This window comes from Falco cherrug, chromosome 9 (genome assembly GCF_023634085.1).
Source record: "Falco cherrug isolate bFalChe1 chromosome 9, bFalChe1.pri, whole genome shotgun sequence".
In the NCBI taxonomy this organism is placed as follows: domain Eukaryota; kingdom Metazoa; phylum Chordata; class Aves; order Falconiformes; family Falconidae; genus Falco; species Falco cherrug.
In genome coordinates this window covers 33342080-33361845 of record NC_073705.1, presented here as the reverse complement: position 1 = coordinate 33361845, position 19766 = coordinate 33342080, and the positions used below count along the sequence as shown (strand labels likewise).

Below are 19766 nucleotides of genomic sequence, written 5' to 3'. Positions count from 1 at the left end.
TATATTGTCGTCATTTATTAATTTTAAAGCACACAAAATTAATTGCTCGGTTTGCCACTCTGCAGGGATACTCTGCAGGAATAAAAGTGCACGTTAATTTTTTTTTTTAATATGATTAGTGTCAGTGGTTTTGTTCGCTAGACCAGGAAAACTAAACTGTTCTGTCTGTTTTGTGTTTCATGTTGCACTAGTTCTTCAGAGCCAGCATTTTCAGCAGTTCAAGTGTCAGACCAATTTGCTTCCCTGTGGTAACTTGCACCTTTCAAAATTCTTTCATAAACATCAAGCCCAAGAAGGGCTCGTGTGATGAACTAGTATAAGTTCCTGAGTAACACAGGAGAATTTTATGAGCAAGTTCACAGGCATATATTTTGGGAGCAACTGAGTTGATAGGACCGTACCCAAGGTAAGGCTAAGTACAGGCATGTGCGTAGGATAAGAATCTGAAAAATCACTAAAAAGCAGCATGGAAGTCACTTCAACACCTCAGCCTTCCTCCCCCACTCATCATACCTAAATCCATAACTTGGAAATAAAGTAGCATACAAAGGCTAAAAATAGCTTTTACAATGTAAAAAGTTCTTGTTACTTTATAGCATGACAACTTATTTAATAAAGTATAAATCTTAAGTGTTACACCCTAGGCAATACATCTTTACTGTATTTCCTCCTCCCTATGAATTTCAGAAAGCCCAGTGCAAGCTGATTCTCACTGATAGCACACTAGCTATCCCTAAAGCATTTAAGACAAACAGAGTGGGTTTTGCCTGTGAACCCTCAGAACTGGGTGACAGCAGGCCAGCTGCCACTTTGAACTGGAATTAGCACATCATTCAAAGGCACAGTTTCATAAACATCCCAGACAGCAGTTTCCCAATTATAATTCCTCTTGGATGCTGGAGGAGCACACTATCAGATTTGCCTCCCTTCCCCCACACAATTTTGTGTGGGCTGCGCAAAGAGGAAATTAATTCTATTTTTCTTACCTTTGCTCCCCAGAACAACTTCCAGCTGGTATTTTCAAGTCAGCATGTTACACTGAGCAGCTGAGCTACCAGCACTAACAGGTACCTTAATAGCATCAGCAGTGCTGCCTTACAGGATTCTCAGTACATAGTATGTTTTCTAATGATGGTTCCCTCTCCCTGCTTTAGGCAAGTGTTGTTTTTTTTTTTAAATTGTGTGTGTCAGAATTCCCTTCTGGAGCAGTCTGGGGAGCAAATATTTCTGTTTCTTTCACCTATGTGCCATCCTGCATTGGTTTAGAGACCAGTCCTGCTTCTGGGCCTCTTTTCAGCAGATACAACGTGACTGCTGCATTTTCAGAGTGTGTGTTTCTTTATATTTTGCATAGCCTATACCTGCTGCACACACCACAGAGATCAAATCCACAGCATCTCAAAGCACGTAGGAAGCCAGAGTAAACCTCAAGTCATTAGGTGTTGCAGATGTTACAGCAGGAGCATAGCAGGTACACAAAAATTTTTACATTTAAAAACAAAGAGATGTCATCTTTATACTTGCTATTATAAAGCATGAACTCTTGCAAGCAGATATATGCATCCACTGACAGGTTCAGGATCGACAGTATTAAAAATTTTAACCACTTTAACAAAGAATCATCATCTATCCATCCATCCAAAATTCAGTAATTTACTTCTCCTAGTATCAGAGCTAAAGAAAATAGGCCCAGCAGACACGCTGACCCTTAAAAGCTGAAGAAAAATGAGAGCAAATCAGTCTCTGGAAATACTGAAGGAAGAGAGTGAGCAACCCTGACTGCATCTCCAGCTCACACAACCAATACAACCCTGCAAATTAATTTCAAATGCATTATATTTGTAATTTAACATGACTGTGCCAATCAGCTAGGGACAAGAATTAACCCACTGAACTGCTCAAGGCAAATCAGATGAACTTCAAATAGAAGGCCCAATCCCACAAGACTTAGAGATCAACTCACATTTGTGAGTTGAACATTTTTGGGACAGGTGCCTAAGCAGTAAACTTCCTTTTAGCTTGATGTTTTCTTTCTTCATGTTGATGTTGACCTCTAATACTTATTTTTAGTACCACTAGAATTTGCTGTGTGCTATGAACTACATCGCCATATATCATGTGTCTTGTTTTAATTACTTCATACTAACCTACTGGACTAGAGTACTTTTTTAGCCTCAGGGATCCCAAACATTGCACAAGTCTTGTGGAGAATTCACCCCTCATTACTGCAAATGGGAACACAGGGGCTTCTGGGGCTGAACAAAGCTTAACCTGCAACAGTAGCATCAGAGCACACAAGCTGCAAGAGAGCACTTGAGACTTGATTTTTGACAAGTTGGCAATAAACATTGGGAAAGTACTATATAACTCATTATGTTGACCATTCAATAAGCATATCTTTATGGAACAAAGCTGCTAATGCACAGAAATGCTTAAAAAAATAAAAATCTCTATTAACTACACATGCTTAGGGCTTAATATATTATCCCTAAAGCGAAATACTCAACAGCAGAGCTTACCCTGGAACGTCCCAGCAGGAAAAATTCAAAATCTTACCTAATTTGCACTAAAAAGCCAACCTGATGGGATCAAATGATGCCTTGTACATTCCAGCAACAACATGCCATCATTTTGCAGAGCCACGTTTCTATACCCAAAGTGCAGCCTACACAAAATGCTGTGCAGACATATTTGACTCTGAGGAATACAATGGACTTAAGGAAAATTTCCCAAGAACACTCAAAGGTTGTGTCTTAATGATCTGCACTAGCAGAAAAAGCTATTAATGAAAGTCCTTAAACCTTATGCTCCTTTCCCAGCAGGACTCATGCTGTTACAATTGAAGTTGTAAAAACCAGCATTCTTGTTGAAAGCCAGTGTGTGCATTGAAGACAGCTAGGTGCTACAGATCAGGAATTAGATGCAGAGTTTCTCTTAGAGATGCAAATTCCAGGACAACAGAACATGTATGCTGTCACAGCCTGTTTCCAGGCCTACTTTCAACTGCCCAGGGCCTCAGAGCACTGAGGGATGTAGACAGTATAATTTTGAGTAGATCAAACACTTCTAATGAAACAAAGGCAGGATCTTGTTTATTTCATGAAGCAGGATCCTTGCTTGCCAAATGAAAACATAAGCTTTGGGCATTGCATATGCTAGGGAAAAACACCAAAGCAAAAAGCAATTTACAAGCTGCAGGTGCCTCCTGATGCCCCTCAAGACGTTTGAACTTGATAACATAAGGTGAACCAAAACATTCTTAACTATCAGAGAGCCTCATAGCCCTCAGGGGGAAAGAAGAGCCTAATAAACTTTCTGTACAAAAGTCTGAATGCAGTCTGAAGACTTTCACCTGAAGTAAGCAATAGTGTATTGGTCAAGTTTTAGGGGTAATACCACTGGGCTGAACACAACACTATTGAAATCAGTGAGGTTACATGAATTCAGAGGCAAAGTTCAATCCCTTTTTTCACATTCTCTTTTCAGAAGTATTTAGTGACACAGTAGAATATTCAGGGAAAATACCAGTCAGGAGACCAGTAAGCAGAGAGGCCTTGCTTGCAGAAAATTTGACTTGTTAGTGTCTAGCATCTGCATGAGGGAAGCCAGGGCCTCCATTAACATACTCAGGGAATAGTTGTTCAACTCAAATCCATTTGTATAACAAGCCTAGAAATACTGGCAGCTTGTTGATGCTAAATGAAGTTGTCAAGGTGTGGATAGGCCACAAAAACCTATTTTTCAGTTGGATAAAAGAATTTCAGTAGAATTAGGAAAAGGAGTTACCCTGAAGAAGGCAATTAGTAACTTTTGGTCTTTCTGGCAGATCCCTAAGCAGCAATGCAGTGGGAGGTTTGATCAAGCTCCTTCACCCCCAAACCCAGATGGAAGCAGCATATGTCAATTCATTAAAACTGGAAAAGTCTGAAGATGTATGTTTTGAAAAATAAGTTTATCAGGCTCAGAATGGGGGAGGTGGAACACAGTCAGATGCCACAAAATAGCCAGGAACCCCTGGGTCAGTACATCAACCTGAAGTAGTGGAGGCCTAGGTTCAAGCGGCTTCACCACACAGTCATTACTGTACATATCTATATAGAATGTGCTTTGCTCTTCCACAAAAAAACTTTTTTCATTTTAAGATTAGCAGACAATTTTAACTTGAATGTTTTCAAAGACTGTTGATTTTGGCATCTGTGACAGCAGCTGATAGCATTCAGTAACTTGTATCTTGTGGATTCAGACTAAGATGCCAATGGCAGTGCAAATGTGCAGAAATGCATGCAATGCTATATTCTGTCTGCACACTATTAGCTTCACAGGCTGGGCAATAACGTTGTTACAGAACTCCTGCTTGCTGTTTTGCTTTTGAGCAGACATCAATGAATATTACAGTGGCTAATTTCTTCTTACAGAATGAACTTGCACTCAAGTGATTCAAGACATATGCCATAACCAGCACCATCTAGTGCCCAGGAGCAGACAGAGCAAGGATAAGATATAGAAGAACGTATCAACAATTTTCAGGCATGGAAGTGCAGAATACACTTTTCCAAGGAGACTCAGGCTGCACTTATCTTGCATATAAAAGGAGACTCTGCAGCTGGCAAATCTAAGCAGAGGTACCTGTCACTCACTATCTTTGTGCAAAGACTCTGTGACTGCAAAGGCAGCATGCAATTTTAGCATTCTGGGCACTGCTTTGTAAAGACAGTTCAGAGAAGGTATTTTGGGTTTCTCCCTCCTTAATAAATGCAGAGTCTACCTCATGTTCCAAAACACAGCTATCACTTTTAGTGACATACAAATATTTGCATGGCCTCAGCTGCACTCCAGACATTTAGAAGTGTTAGGCACAGATCAGACAGTGCCCTCCACTGCAAAGCCAAGACCATCAAACTTCTCCTGCAGGTCCATGCAATGCCACGGACATTGTGATGTCCCACAGCTCTCATTTGCAAAGTGTTTCCACAGTGCACTGCTGAAACTACATAGTCTCATTCTTTCTAGTAGAACCTAGAACTACTTTACTTTGCTGCCATTTCCCTAGTCAATATGCTGAATGTCAAATCCCAGGAACCTAAATAAACCTCTCAAATATCAACATTATCATGTATTTCGGTATGCACAGTTGGTTATCAGCTGTAGACTTCAAGAGAAAATTCAATTACCAGCAGCAAATTCAGTTTCCTACTGTTAGTTAAAACTGCAATTTGCATTGAATAATACAGAACATGGAATAATTTTTATTGTCTGAATTTCTGATTTCCCCTCCAGGTATTTTAATTACATACCATCTCAACAGGAACTGAGATAAAAAGTCCACAAAAATAACTTAATTAGTGTTGATCACCTGGGACACAGAAGTGTACCAGAGTAGACTGCTTTGTAGGCATCATTCAACCTACCGGGACAAGACAAACAAGCTGCCTGTCCAGCTGCTCTGTAAGATGCTACCAATGACACTGACCTCCTCCCTACAGAACAAGTAGTCAACAGTTATTGTCCCTGTAAGATAGGACTCTCGCCTTCTGATTCTACTTGTCTTGCTTTCCTACTTGTTATATAGCACAAACAAGGCAGTGAAATAGCCTTTATATAAACCCTGCACAAAAGTTCCTGGATGAGACATTTTACTGTGCCCCAGTTAACATCTGGCAGAATGCAACCACTAATCCAACTTTAAAGGAGTCACTGTTGAATGCAGGTCCCTTTCACAAGGGCAAGCTGCCTATACTGAGCTCAGTGTTTAACTGAAGAGCATGCCATAGAGCTCTGACTTCTAAAGTTTTGAAAATAATCTTCTACATGTAAGTCAAGCACAGGCAGTCATCTTTGCTCTGGCTGTCTGCAAAAAGCCTGAGACAACAGTTCTGAAGAAGACTCAACTGCCTCACTAAAGAGAAGGCTGCTGGTGGTACTCAGTTGGAGCACAAAAAGCAACGTGTTTTTTTCAGTCATAAGAGCTGAAGTGAGAGATGTGATTAGATACTGGGGAAGAAGCCAAGGGGAAAGGGGGAAACCAAGATCAACCCCTTCATCAACAGTTTCCAGTGAAATCAAACTAAGAATGGAGTTTTGTGATAAGTTTATTTCACAGAAAGACCCAGCTAAAAAGCTGTCACTGTTCACCTTGGCAGAAAGTGCTAAGCAAGAAACAGAAACTAGGTGTCATCAGTGATAAGCAGACACCAAGATGTGTACCATGAGTTTTGGCCTGGAATTTTTCAAGCTGCTTTCCACCATAACATACCAGGTTGTTGAAACAGAGAAAGGCACATCTTCTTTGGACTACAGCATTAATCTAGAATGATTTCATAATAAAAAAATGAAGCAAAACCATCTCGGCCAGAAAAATAAAAAAGGAACAGTAGCTACTGAAGGTACTTGCCCATTATGCAGGAGACAGATTCAGGTTCCTGGTCTAAGCCCAGTGGTATAGAAACTTGGTTCTCCTGCAGCACTGGAGAGTATGTTAGCCAAAGAGGTGTCAGGTAATCCATGGAAAATTTCTTGTTTGTATTTATGCCCTTTCCCTCTTGCTCTTCATGAATAGATCAATCAAACCCAGTCTGAAGCAGAGTAGAAGAATCTCCTTAAAAGTCACCAGGTTTTCTACATAGAAAAGCTATTCTCCAGTCAGTTGGTAATAAACCTTGCCATACCTATAAAAAGACGGCACTTCTCACCTCCTAACTTTTGAACCTTTTTACCACTCCCTTGACTCTGAAAACCTTACTATATCAGAGAATTATCTCTGACTGTGCAGAGAAACTTGAGCATCTCATCTCACAGTGGTGCAAAAGCCAGAGAATAAAACTAGGCAGATTATTTGCTGCAGAGCATTAAAAGCATCAGCTTCCTAAAAAGTGAGACCTCAGGAGCATTTAAGCCATCAATATTCCTTAAGACACTGTCAGCAATCCATTCCTGTCCATCTTACACACTGCATTACACCACTCTGAGATATACTGTAACACTAGGCTACACATGATTCCTTTGTTGCCCTAGTAATGAATCAGCTGTTGATTGTGTTAACAGATTTTGACTCCTCTTCCCAAGCAACATACAGTGGTTATTTCCTTCAGGAAATACCAGCGGCTGTGTGATGATTACCCTAAATGGTTAAAGGTTTGCACCTGACCTCATACTATCCTGATAATTTTATACAAACACTCCCACCACCTGCTAATGAGTGCCAGAACAAGAGCAACTTGAACCCACAGCTTATCCTGCCATTCTGCTTTGAACTTCACTAGCTGTGAGGAAGGAAAGCATGAACATGTTTAAAAGGGTTCAGAAAATTACATTTACTTTTCCCAGAGAAGAGGACAGAGGACATTTCTGCCACAGGAGGTATTTCAGGAAGTCCTGTGCCACCAGCTCTAACACTGGTTTGACTGTAGAACTGTTCTACAGTCTCTCATGTCCCTAGTTAACCCTTCTCCCAGCTGCACTATACAGCTTAGAAATTAACTTGGTGAAACGTGAATAATACACAATGCCCATCATTAGTTCTTGTTACTCAGCAGAAAATCAATACATGCTCTGTTACAGCGCAGGACATGCTGTTGCTCTAGTCCCTGCACTCTGAGGAAGCAGCTCCCACAGCCAAGCTTTACACAGCCTACAGCAGAGGAAAGGTGAGAAGATTTCAGCAACAGTTCCAGCAGCAAGGATGCTGAAAGCCTTAGCTATTGATAATGAAATAAGTTTTTGGAGGTAACTGGTACCACAGACTTAAAGCTTTGAACATTTCCTTGCTGAGAGATCTCAGCTTCTCCTCTTTGCCATACAAATTGGTATCACAGGACACTACGGGAACATTTTAGGAATGCTGCACTCCATTTGTAATTTTGTCAGTTAAAGCCTGCTGCTTACTAGCACAGTAAAATCCCATATATATATATATATATTCACAGCTATGGAATGTACCTGTACTCACAAGATCCCCAACTTAGTTAAGATGACTTAAAATAAAATCTCATCATCCCTATAGAAACTGTATAGTCCTAGTTTACACTGGGAGAACTGAGGCACAGTTAGGTAGAGGTATGATCATGGCCATACATCTGACACAGGGGAGGACAGGAAGTGATGGAAAATAATTATTTGGGTCCTGCAAGATCATTCGTGCTCCCCTTCCTATCTGGCATCTGTTTAAGAGCTGTTCACTACGTGGGTGTTCTGCAGGCTGGCAACCACCAGTTGGCAGCCTGGCTGGCAACCAACCAGTCATTACAGAACACATGCGAAAAAGAAAAGGCATTTATGCCAAAACCAGCACAGAATAAGTGTACTGTGAACAGAATGGGGAACTCTTCAGGCCACATTTTCCAGTGACGTCTGTGCTGAGTCACATTCCATGTTGACTATTTATAGCATTTTTCAGTATTTGCTATCCACATATCCACATAGCAACTAAGTTTGCTACAAATGTGAATGGATTTAGGTCTACAAGGGAGGCAAAACATTTCAATTTTGCAGCAGGACAGTGGTGTGTTAAGACTGGATAGTTTTCCCAGGGTACACAGAGAAGGACAATGTCAAAACCACAAGCTGAACACAGGTGTCCTGGGACTCACAACTGTGCTGTGAACAGAGTAATTTTTTTTTTTCCACCCTTCTGGATAGCCTCTTTCAAGTAGCCACATGGCATTACTTTACCAGCTTCACTGAAGAAACAGCCACCTGCAGTTCAGGACAATTCTTTTGCAGCCTACAGTAATACAACATGACAGGTTGGGCAAGAAATGCAGAATGACCGTTTTCCCACCCTGAATCAGGGGGCAAACTCAAATCTGCGGAAACAACCAAGCTGGTCTGTGGCTCAGTTAAATATCTCAGGTCACTGACAGAACACGTGGGATCATTCACAGTCACAACCACTCCAGTGCTTTCGCATCCCAGGTCCACAGTCCTTCTACAACTACACAGCGCACAATCTTTGGAAAACCGCACATAAGATGTGTCACATTCAGACTGTGAATGCAACCTCCTACGAGATCATCTATGCAAGGAACACTGTGAGCCCAGTGCCCTGCTGTTTGTGGGGCCTTGCCTATGAAAGCATGGTCCAGTATAAGAAAAAGGAGGCATTAACAGATAGCATGCAGTTGTAAGGAAGAGAAAACCAAAACAAACGTCTTCTCCCCAAGTAGCTTCCTGTGTGTCTAACAGAATGTCGTGACTAAGTTAATGCAAAACCTGCCTGCTTATATAATTGAAAACTTTGCAGTACTGCCCATTCTCCTTGCACTGCCCGATACTGTGTCAAGATACATGTGCAACACAGGCATTTTAAGCCAGCCTGATTAGAGAGTAAGAAAAAAGACCCCAAAGACACAGGTAAAAGTACACCTGCCTCCACAACACCAACATTCAACTATAAGGACAGATGTTCCCTGTGCTGTCCATTTTATTAAAAAAAAAAAAATACTGTTATCTACCCTATCAATAGCACCAACACTGCGGGGAAACAGACAATACCAAGAAGTATGGACAAGTAGTCCATGCAGGAGAAATTTACTATGAAATAAAGCATGACTGAGCCAGTGCAGTGACATAATTTTTACCATAGTCACATTTGTCTCCCTCCTTGCTTCCAGGAACTCAGTCTTCACGTATTGGGAGATGGCTGTGGAAGGACTAATCCAGTTCTTTCTTATTGCTCTGGTCTAACATTGCTAGTGGTGCAACAGCCTTCTTCTTTGTAGATCCTGCCACCTGAAACTATGTCCAAAATATACTGCATTCAAATCTATGCGCAGGGATGATCCTCTCCCAAGTACAAACAGAACTGAATAAAGTAAATTCAGTTGCTCTTTTGCTGCAACAGGGGACTTAACTCTAAGTATACCCTGGAGATACCAAACCAGTCCACAGGTAGAATTTACATGGGAGTTAAAACAGTTTCAAAAGTTTTACATTTAGACTATGCTGGACAGGTCATTAGTTTTTTCTACTTAACAAAATGTCAGCTTCTCTTTCATGGCAGATCATCTATTCTCTTAAAACTTTTGGATAAAAGTGAAACAGGTCGGAACTTCTAAAAACTCTTCTTCTTCTCCCTCCACCCACCGATCTGCTGCTTTCCCTACCTCCACCCCCAATTGTGGGGGACTAGTATACAAGAATGAAATTACATCCAGATACTGCCTACCCTTTTTCTCTAAGTTCTGTGCTGTGCTCCATGTCAGCTTCAGCTTCTCCCACAACAACCAGAAAACCACAAGCTTGGGAGACCACCAGGCAGGAGTCCCTTCCACACAGAAAAATCAAGGAGCATTATGTATCTCAACTACTATTTTCATGAGGTACCATGGCAGCAGTTAAATCCAAAACAAAGAACACTACATAGTCTATCAAGTCCCACTTCCCAATCTCTCTAGATAATCTAACTAATGTATCAGAACACTTAGAAGTGATTAGTACAGTTAAATTATCATTAATGACAACAGATGGGAATGAGATGGCTATGTTGAAAGTACAAGAAAATGATGGCATACCTGGGGCAATTTCAAAGAGGTGTTTCCCTGGTTCATCAGGATTAGGTGGCAGCTCATTCACCTGATTGCCTTGCAGTAGTATCAGACCCTGTAAGGGACATAAACACCAGTGAAAGGGGAAAGGCAATGAAGAAAGTAAGGAAAAGGAGACAAAGGTAATGGATACAGCAAATTTAAGCCCCGCTCTTTGATTAAGCCCATTTCCTTTCCACATTTCTGAGCAAGAAAAGTTTGAGCTGGTCATGCACCTGCCTCATCCGTGCCTTCTCTCACACTGGACACTTCTGATCAAACTACCTTTTCTCTAGAATAACCATACTCTGAGCATGCATACATGATTCTCCTTGGTTTCCATAACTAATCATCCCTTGCAAAAGTGTCATTTCACATTGCATCTTACTCTTCCTTGACCCTTTAATTTCTGGTTACAGCCTACAGCAATGAGGTGGTTGAAGTTCTAGATCTTTACTTCTGCAACTGAAGAAAATGGCCCATTTTCCAGAGATTGTCAGTACACAAAAGCTCCCAGGGACACACCTAAAGGAGAACAGCTAATTTTGGTTTGTAAGGCAACAGGATTACCTTTTAATCCAAGAGGCAGTTTCCCTAGCAAGGAATCTGAGCCCTTTTGCTTCCCAAGTTCAAATGTTGCCAGAATTCAGATTAATTTTCACCTTGAGCCCAAGTATAATGAACACAACATATTCCAGTTTGGGAATTCTGCATAGCTGGTGGCATAGTATCTTCAAAGTGAACAAAATCTATGGAAAAGTTAAAAAAGAGATCACAGGAAGCTCTTGTCCAGTAACACAGGTGGAACAAGAATGAACACACTATTTAGAACTCATTGTTTCTCCACTTTTTTAGTTTGATTTTTGACATTTTAAAGGACTTCCAGCTAGCATTCTTTAGGTCATACACACAATAAGACAGATAAAATGCAGTAAGAACTGGGACTTGCAAGACTTAAGCCATGAAGAACATAATCAGCAGTTCCTACTCCTGCACTGAACCACCCTGGAATGGAAGCTGGGTCCAAACCATTATCTTCTGCTCAGCAGAAAAAGTTGTTTCAGTCAGTTATTTTCACTCATAGCTCTATTAAACATGCAGTTACATGTTCTCCAATCAGTTTGGCAACAGCCAAACCTGAGACACATTGGAGCATCATAACATTGGCAATCAAAATGAATCCTAGTTACTCCTTGTCAGCTTCCAGATCCATATTACTGAGTAGCACCATTAGTGTCTCATGCGAAAGACAATCCAGGATTTCAATCAATAGAAGACAACTCATCATATGACCTTTGCAACCTTCTCCATAGAACAGAAAAGCCAGTTGTATTATTTTTCATTATATCTGTTACAGCATAACTTCCCTAGCTTTGCCCCTTAATAATACATTCTCCTACAGATGCTTTGTTTGGAGAAACCACTCTAACAACCCAGGGAGCCAGCTTGTATTAATGTAAATTAATTAAGTTTTACACTTTTCATTGAACACAGAACGTGCAAAAACTACTACAAATAAAGTACAACAGTAATAATTGAGATTGAAAATACCTCAGCTAGGAAATAAGCTCTGCATCGTGGAGGTTTACAAGTTGACCTTCCAGTTCTAACAATTCATGCTACTAACATTTGCTGCTTTGAAAGGATCTGTTCATTGCAGACTGAAAATGTTTCACATACTCAAATTTGTTCTTCACAAGGTAGATCTCAACCTGCTATGTCAGTATAGATTCAGCAACCTGCTTCTGGGTTTTGCTACACTGGCACCAGGCTATAGACTCTTATTTATTTCCTCTTGATAAGCCACATCAACATTCTAGAGCAGAGAATCCCCGTCACCTAGAATTCATGAAACTACTGCAGTTAATGACATTTTGCAGGCTAGTGCCTATGTGATCATGTGCGGAGTGGGTAAAGGGCTGAACTACAAGAGAATGGGGCAGATGGGCAGAGAAGCACCTCTCCACAGTGTAACCTCCACCATGAATTCCCAGCTTCTTAGTAAGATCAGATCACCTGTGAAACAGGAATTTCTAAAAGGATAAGGTCTCCCTATCCACATATCACTGACCACCTGTCTAAAATGGCAAAATATTTCTGACAGCAGCATCCTGGAAAATTAAAGTGATACCACCAATTACCACCATAGATAAACTGTCTTCTGCCAGAAAGCAAAGAGCAAATCTCCCAAGGAAATTCAAGCCCCATGCACACTGCAACTCACAAAATTCATGCAAAGTAGAGGTAGCGTCATGGAATATTATGTCAGCCAGAGCAAGGACCAAACAGTGGTCAACTGAACACAGCATGATTTTCAAAGACAGGTCCCTGAATCTTGCTTTTACCCAAAGCTTAGGATGTTTTGACAATAAGCAGTCTCAACTTTTGACTTGAGCAGGAAGACTGCTTTTCTCAGTCTCATTTCTATCGGGTAGCCCTCTGAAACAAAAATAGCTTAATTGAATGTACTGAGACGTCTGTGCTCTCTCCCCCATCTCTTCTTCATACTGAATGCACAGGTTTTAAAGTAGTTTCATAGCAAGCTCCTAGGGACACCATATTCAATGGTAAAGTGAACAAAACTGTTAAATGTAAAGCATGTGCTTGCCTTACCACAGAACAAAGATCCCTGGAGAGACTGAAGAAAGTAGCTTCTATGTCAACCTGAGGCTGAAGCACATGGATAAGGGCATGTGGATAACTGGAAGGGACACAGTTCTTTGTTTAGTCTTTTAAAAAAGCTTCTTTATGAAGAACAAAACCTGAAATTTTAGTACTCCAAATAGAAATTCAAACCCTTCCTGCTTTTTGGAGTATGTGGACCATCCCTAGGGAAATGGTAGCACAAGCAGAAGAAAAATCAAATATCCAAGTTGCACAATTGAAACTAGAAAGGATTACAGAACTGCCTAAGACAAGAACGCCAAGAAGCCACAAGGAAGGACCCTGAAAATCATGAAGTTGGCTGGGCTGGGGTGGGGGAGCTCTTAAGATAGTTTTGTTGGTCATTATCTTATTAACACAAGCTGGAAATGTACATATAGCAATAAAGACTAATACAATATCAGTGGATTCCAGCTCATCAGACTTTCAGAGTTTCAGGTATCATTTGCAATTTGGCAATAGTTGTTTTCTGCCAGAAGATGTAACTCTCTAAATGTTAACAGCTGCTTTCCTTTGAGAACCTACTTACATTTTGTTGAATGAAAAGTTGTTAAAGATACAGTTAGTTACTGTCTCTTCTTTTAAAGTACAATCCTCTCTTAAGAAGCCCTCTAAATAAAACTAGCCAGTCTCAAAGTGGATATGCCTACAAGCCAGCACAGAATAAAAGTGAGGCCTTCCTTATCCAATGGTATAAAGCAAGCAAACCCCCATTTGCAATATTACCTAAACTTCACATTCATAATAAGTGGACCTCAGGACCCTGAAACAAGCCCTGTATTATTTCAGAATAAGTCACACTTTTATAGAGGGTTCTTTCCCTCAGCCTGAAATAGTAAACTTGGCAAATACATATAGCCAGGTCACACATATTTTAGGCAAAATCCAAGAATACACATGCCAGCTTTTTGTTGTTTACAATATGGAATGGTGACGGTGTACAGCAGTATATACAGACCAGGAGATACACTCTGCACTCAGTGAAGAGCAGTGACAGTTCATAGAAAACTGCTGTCAAACTACAGAGTTTCAGAAGGCCCATCTTTCTGCAGGAAACTGAAGTCAGTGATGAAGTCAAAGTGTTAAAGCAAAATCTCACACTGCAGTGCATTCCAGTGGCTGTAATTTCCTTGCTTTGAGTCACCCTTCTCCTGCAACAGAACTAAGCAAATGGACTTTCTCCATGCTCAAGGAACCATATGGTGCAATGTCACCTGCCCCTGCTTCAATGAGTCCCACCTTTGGTACATGAGGTCAATGTTTACTTTAGAAGAGATTTCAGAGGCATAAACTGCTTCAACTAGCACCCTAAACCAAAGCATTTCCCACACAAAATACCCTTTCTTTTTGATCCTTTTCAGAACAAATGTGATTTCATATATTCTGTAGAAAGTTCTCATTGAAGTGACTTCTTTCTTGTTCTCATTTTACCCATCTTTGATGAAATGGAAAAGAAAAAGATCACTATGTAGCAGAGCTCATTTAAAAAATAAACAGAAAAACTACCACACACACAAGATAGTGGATGGAATGCAGTACTTGCTGCAGCCACAGTGGCAATGGGGACCGTACACCAGTATAGCTACTTTGTCCTTACCAGTGTGCTCCTCATTCAGCTGTGCAATGGAGTTGCAAGTTGAGCTGGTAACATAACAACTGCAGGAGCTGGGAAATAAGACAACTAGAGGAATGATTTTTCATAAAGGAAATCTGAAGGATGCTTACTCTACTTACGGAAACCAAGAAAAGCCTGCAACCTAGGCTCACCCCTGGCAAGTATTTTTAGGTCATAGGTGTATATACAGCAAAGATCTTCAGACCAGCTTCTTGTGCATTTCTCTCTACACATGTCAGCTAACTGCGCTGAGCTCTTCTATCTTATATAGTAAGTCCTTTTAGAAGCCTTTTAGGCTTCTCCGGAGGGTAATGGATTACTTAGCTCACAGCTGTCCAATCTGCCTGGCACACTATGGAGAAGTCTAAATAAGAAAAAGCTGAAAAGATAGGAAAAAACCTAATTCATCTTAGCAGGGAGGGTGTATCAATTCTGACAGTTGCTGTCACTGGTAGAAAGACATTACTAAACTTAAACAGATTGATGTGTCCTTGTCAAGCAGCCACTCAGACTGCATTAGTAATCTTGCTTGGGAAATAAATTAATGATGGATTAAATCAGTTTAAATTCCCCAAGGTCTAACTTGTTATATGTCAAAGCGCGCCCCAGAAATAAACTTCAGTTCACAACTAAGTTATTCCTCCCTCCCTCAGGCTTTGGGAGCCTGAAATGGCTCAACAGCTCAAGGCACAAGCAATAGGTTACAGACCTTCCAGTAAGCTGAGTATTCAAATCCAATGTCTGATGATAGCATCACCTTGCATGCTTTGAAGGAGACTCTTAAGAGGACAGGTGTTCATACCTTAAAGGTATTACTGTAGTCCTCCCTATTGAGACCAATTTAGAAGTCCTGCCCTCTACCAGGCTCCGTAGAGCCAGGATTTGGTAAAGAAAAACTGTAACACAGGAAACATGAGTGGGAAGCTTCCTTTTCTTGACAGAGTCCCTCAACACACACAGTTGGTGCCAGAGCACTGATCATCCTAATTCTCATACTGTTACATTTAACACATTAGTCACTATTAAAGATGTTTACAAGATGGGAGGGGAGGAAGAGTGGAACTCAAATCTGCTCTCAGTTATACATATCTGAATCCCAGTCTAAGGATGATGAACTGACTACACAAGAATCTTGATTTTAGCTGAGCATGGAACAAAATTTCTGCAACAGCTTTATATCAATGAATTATCTCCAACCCCAAATTCTAAGGATCAAAATAGCCCAAGCTAGCCCACAACCAGACTTAGCCTTAGTCTCAGTGAAAGGGACGAAAGTCAAATTCTCTTATATTTAAAGCAGGCTAAGGATAGACCCCACAGTTCAACTGATAAGTCAGTTGTCTCAGAACCTCATGTCTCAGGTGAGGACAGAGAGCAAAATGACAAAGGAAGCTTTCCCTAAGTGTTTGTGAAGAACTCTTCCAGAGCTACACAAGCATGAACTGGCAGAAGAGCTCTGTTACCTCTGTTGTTCATCATCTAGACACTCAATAACAGTTGTATCAATAATAGATAAGAAAGGTGACTTGCTGGCTCAGGCTGCCAGCAGACATTTCTGCATCAGCTATACTCAAAAGTTTTCTGCAACCTCAATGGCTAGAAAACCAATGCTGTCACTCCAGCCACAACAAATGATCCTTTCCAGAGACTCATTCTCAAACTGGTACTTTGGATCTACTGTGCCACAGGACATACCCAACTACAACTTTGGTGTGTTATGTTAACCTAACAGCCAAGTTGTCTGCGTCACAGTTCTTCTGTCTGTAGGATACTGACAATGTCCCTGTAACTGCAGCTGCTTCCACAAAAGGAAACTGAGTCTACAGGATCAGTTCAAGATCTTTGAAAAAGAGTTTTATAATTAAAAAGGTGGTATTTTTTTTTCTTCATTTTTTTAAAGAGAATTTGGATCTTTAAGTTATATTTGAAAGGGAGAGGCATGAAGACTATTGCATCCAGTGCCATTACTGGAGATGTACTCTGCGTATTTCAGGCTGAAGAAATCTCAAAACAGCCACACTGGTGTCAGTTGTTGAGAGGAACAACCACTGAATTATTTTAAAGATGGACACCAACTGGAGAAATATTGAAGGCAGAGAACACAGTTTTCTTTTCCCATCTGTCACTCCATAATAACCTTAATGCTAGACTTATTTCTGGAAGCATGATTTAAATTAGTGCCACTGAAAAATATGGAGGCTAAACAAAAAAAATGAGACAGCATCAACAACATGTAGTAGGTTAACCATGGATGCACTGAGCTCACTCATTTTCAAGAAAAAGTCAAATTACTTGACTTGCTACCATGTAAGGCCATGCACATCGGTTACTATGATCAGTTAATATCCTGATACTTGCAAAATTACTGCCATGCAATCACTTCTCCACCCCAAGTGACAGGAAAAGTGTATGTTCTTAGACCACTGGAAAAAAGTTTAAGGATCTGGCATGCCTGAGCTTCATCAATATCTGGGAATAGATAAATAAGACAGCTACTTTCTGGAGCTATGTAAGTCTCAGACTGTTTCATAGATTTTTAAGGGCAGAAGAGATTAGTAGGATATCTAGCCTGGGCTACCACCAAGGCACTAGCACCCCTGCTCTTTTTGCTGGTTTACATTCTTCCTACACTCAGAGCAATATTAACATTCTGCTTAATGTATACTTTTCCAAAAGAAAGGAAAAATGAATGCAGATTTTGGAGAAAATAATAACTCACACTTTAATATTCTTCTCTCCTCTATTCTTGACACTCTCAGATCTCCACCTGCCCCAAAAAAACCCTTACTTCCTTCTTGAGTAAGACCCCACCTGAAATTATCCAACAATCCATTTTTGTAAGTGTAAATTTTTTGTAAAATAATGGAAAATTTCCCACTAGCATTACTGGAGCTGGATTTTGTTTGGGGGAATATTTTGTGAATAGCAACCCTTAAAAACTTCTAGAAACAGTACTGGGAAATGAACAGAAGACTGAATACATCTTATAAACCTCTAGACCAAGGTTATAATAGATTTCTGGTGTTGGTTGTTTTTTTTTAGTCAAGATATACCTACATATCACACTGGACCAGAGGGTTAAAAGAGCACCAACAAGTATGGGTAACAGCAACAGTCCAGCCGACACATTGCTGTGGAGTAGATGGAACAGCAAAGACTGGTTATTTCAAAGGTTTTCCAGGCATTGGCTCTCTGTTCCTGCAAGGAAAAAAAACACACGGGGGAGGGGGGGAGGGGTGTGTGTGTGTGAATCTCTTCATTAGCAGCTAATATTCTCCACAATTACTTGAAAGAGGCTGAAATTCCAGTCCATTTCATGTGTAAGTACAGCTTTACTCCTTCACCTTGCAAAGTGCACCACATATTGGAAAGAGAAAACAGACAGACACTAGGTGGACTTTACTGACAAGAAATTGTCAGAACACTCATGAATAATCTGAGAGGACAGAGATGTGCAGGCTCATGCAGACCCCTTGGAGAAGAGGGAAAAAAGTCCTGCTGTTACTAGGTATTACCTAACAGCTAGTTAATTCCCATTACCAACCTCAATGAGTATTCTCCAGGCATCCAGAGTAATGAATAAAAATATTTACCAAGTTTGCGTGTTATGACCCCCCTTCATATTACACATACAGGTACAATGCTACTCTTGCTTCCCTTTTCAGGTGTTCCATTATCAAGTCTGTTACACAGAGATCACATTGTTGCTGCCTCTGTTCACTAACTAGAATAGAGTTGGCTCTAATTCTCTAGTAGATTCTCTAGGTCGTGCTGCACAACAGTGTCAGGGCTCTGTTCCTGTCCCCTACCTAGTGAAAAGGTAAGACCGTGGAAGGTCACAGTGTACAAGGGCACGTAGCAAATTTCCTACTGAGTGGTTTATCTAGAATGGTTGTGAGTTTTAAAATGAAGGAGAAGTAAGAAGTCAACAGAATAGAATAAACTGCTAGCACCCTTCCCTCCCAATCTTATTGTCCTACATTTTGACTTTGAAGTTCACTGAAATTAGAAGATATGCTGAAGGCATTCCAAAGATACCAGGAAAACACTAGAAAGGCAATGTGACAAAATCTTATGTGCATCACAAATTATTCCAAAAAGGTATAGAATACACATCGTCATCTTTAGAGTCTAGTGGCCAGAACACATTCCAGAAAATTCCACTGTTTTCTAGAGCGCAAAATTCAAGCCCACTGCAGATGCACTAAAGCCTTCATACAAAGTCAATGCTGAAAGAAAGGTTAATGACTTAGCTGCAGAGTGGCTTCTGTTCCCCTGGAAACCGGAGAGGGGCATATGTTCCCTCCTACCCTGGGAACAGAAACAAGCCTAAAGCTACTTTAAAAACCCACATATATATTGACAGAGTTAGAAGGAGCATGAAAAGCTCTTTGCCAGTCAGTCCTCCCTTCCCCATTTCCTCATGGGGGCACCTGAGAAAATACTCAAGAAAAGCAATGGCTACAAGTTCACCCTCTAACCTTTGGCACAAAAGTTAGTCTGATGAAGTGCAATTATGTCATACAGCACACAAACACACACACCTTCAACAGTACTAGATCCATTAAGATCACAGAATAACTTCTTGTCACTCCAGTAAACCTATGCCAGTCCTCTATCATTAGATTATAGCTCCATCTTTTCAGCATTACTTTCAAGGGAAGAATATCTACACTTCCCTCTAAGGACCTGGAAGCACAGGTTTTCATAAAAATAAACAATATAACATCCATTAACAAAAAGGCGTTTAAGGTTTCTGTTTTGAAACATTATGGCATAAATGTTATTTTCCTTTGCCAGATAAAAGAATACAATCCTCTTCTAGAGTTCATATAAATAATCAAGTAAGCAGAAGAGAAATGGAAATTTCAGTGGTTATTGATTTAGTTTATGCACACAAGCTTGTGAGCCATACTTAATATTTAAAACAGAAAGATTTAAAAGAAGCATGAGTACCTTTAGAGCTG

The 19766-nt window shown here is 40.5% G+C and overlaps 1 protein-coding gene across 8 annotated transcripts in view; it reads right to left on the bottom strand.

The window, feature by feature from the left end:
* The window catches only part of ARHGAP22 (Rho GTPase activating protein 22), a 151518-nt gene that overhangs the window by 111551 nt on the left and 20201 nt on the right, over positions 1–19766 (bottom strand). For all 8 annotated transcript variants that reach the window (XR_008734011.1, XR_008734012.1, XR_008734013.1 and 5 more), the window contains exon 3: positions 10509–10596. Coding sequence is in view for 4 of the 8 variants with exons in the window: in XM_055721234.1 (XP_055577209.1) it covers positions 10509–10596 (88 nt within the window). In the remaining 4 variants the exon portion in view is untranslated. The remainder of the gene's footprint in view (positions 1–10508; positions 10597–19766) is intronic.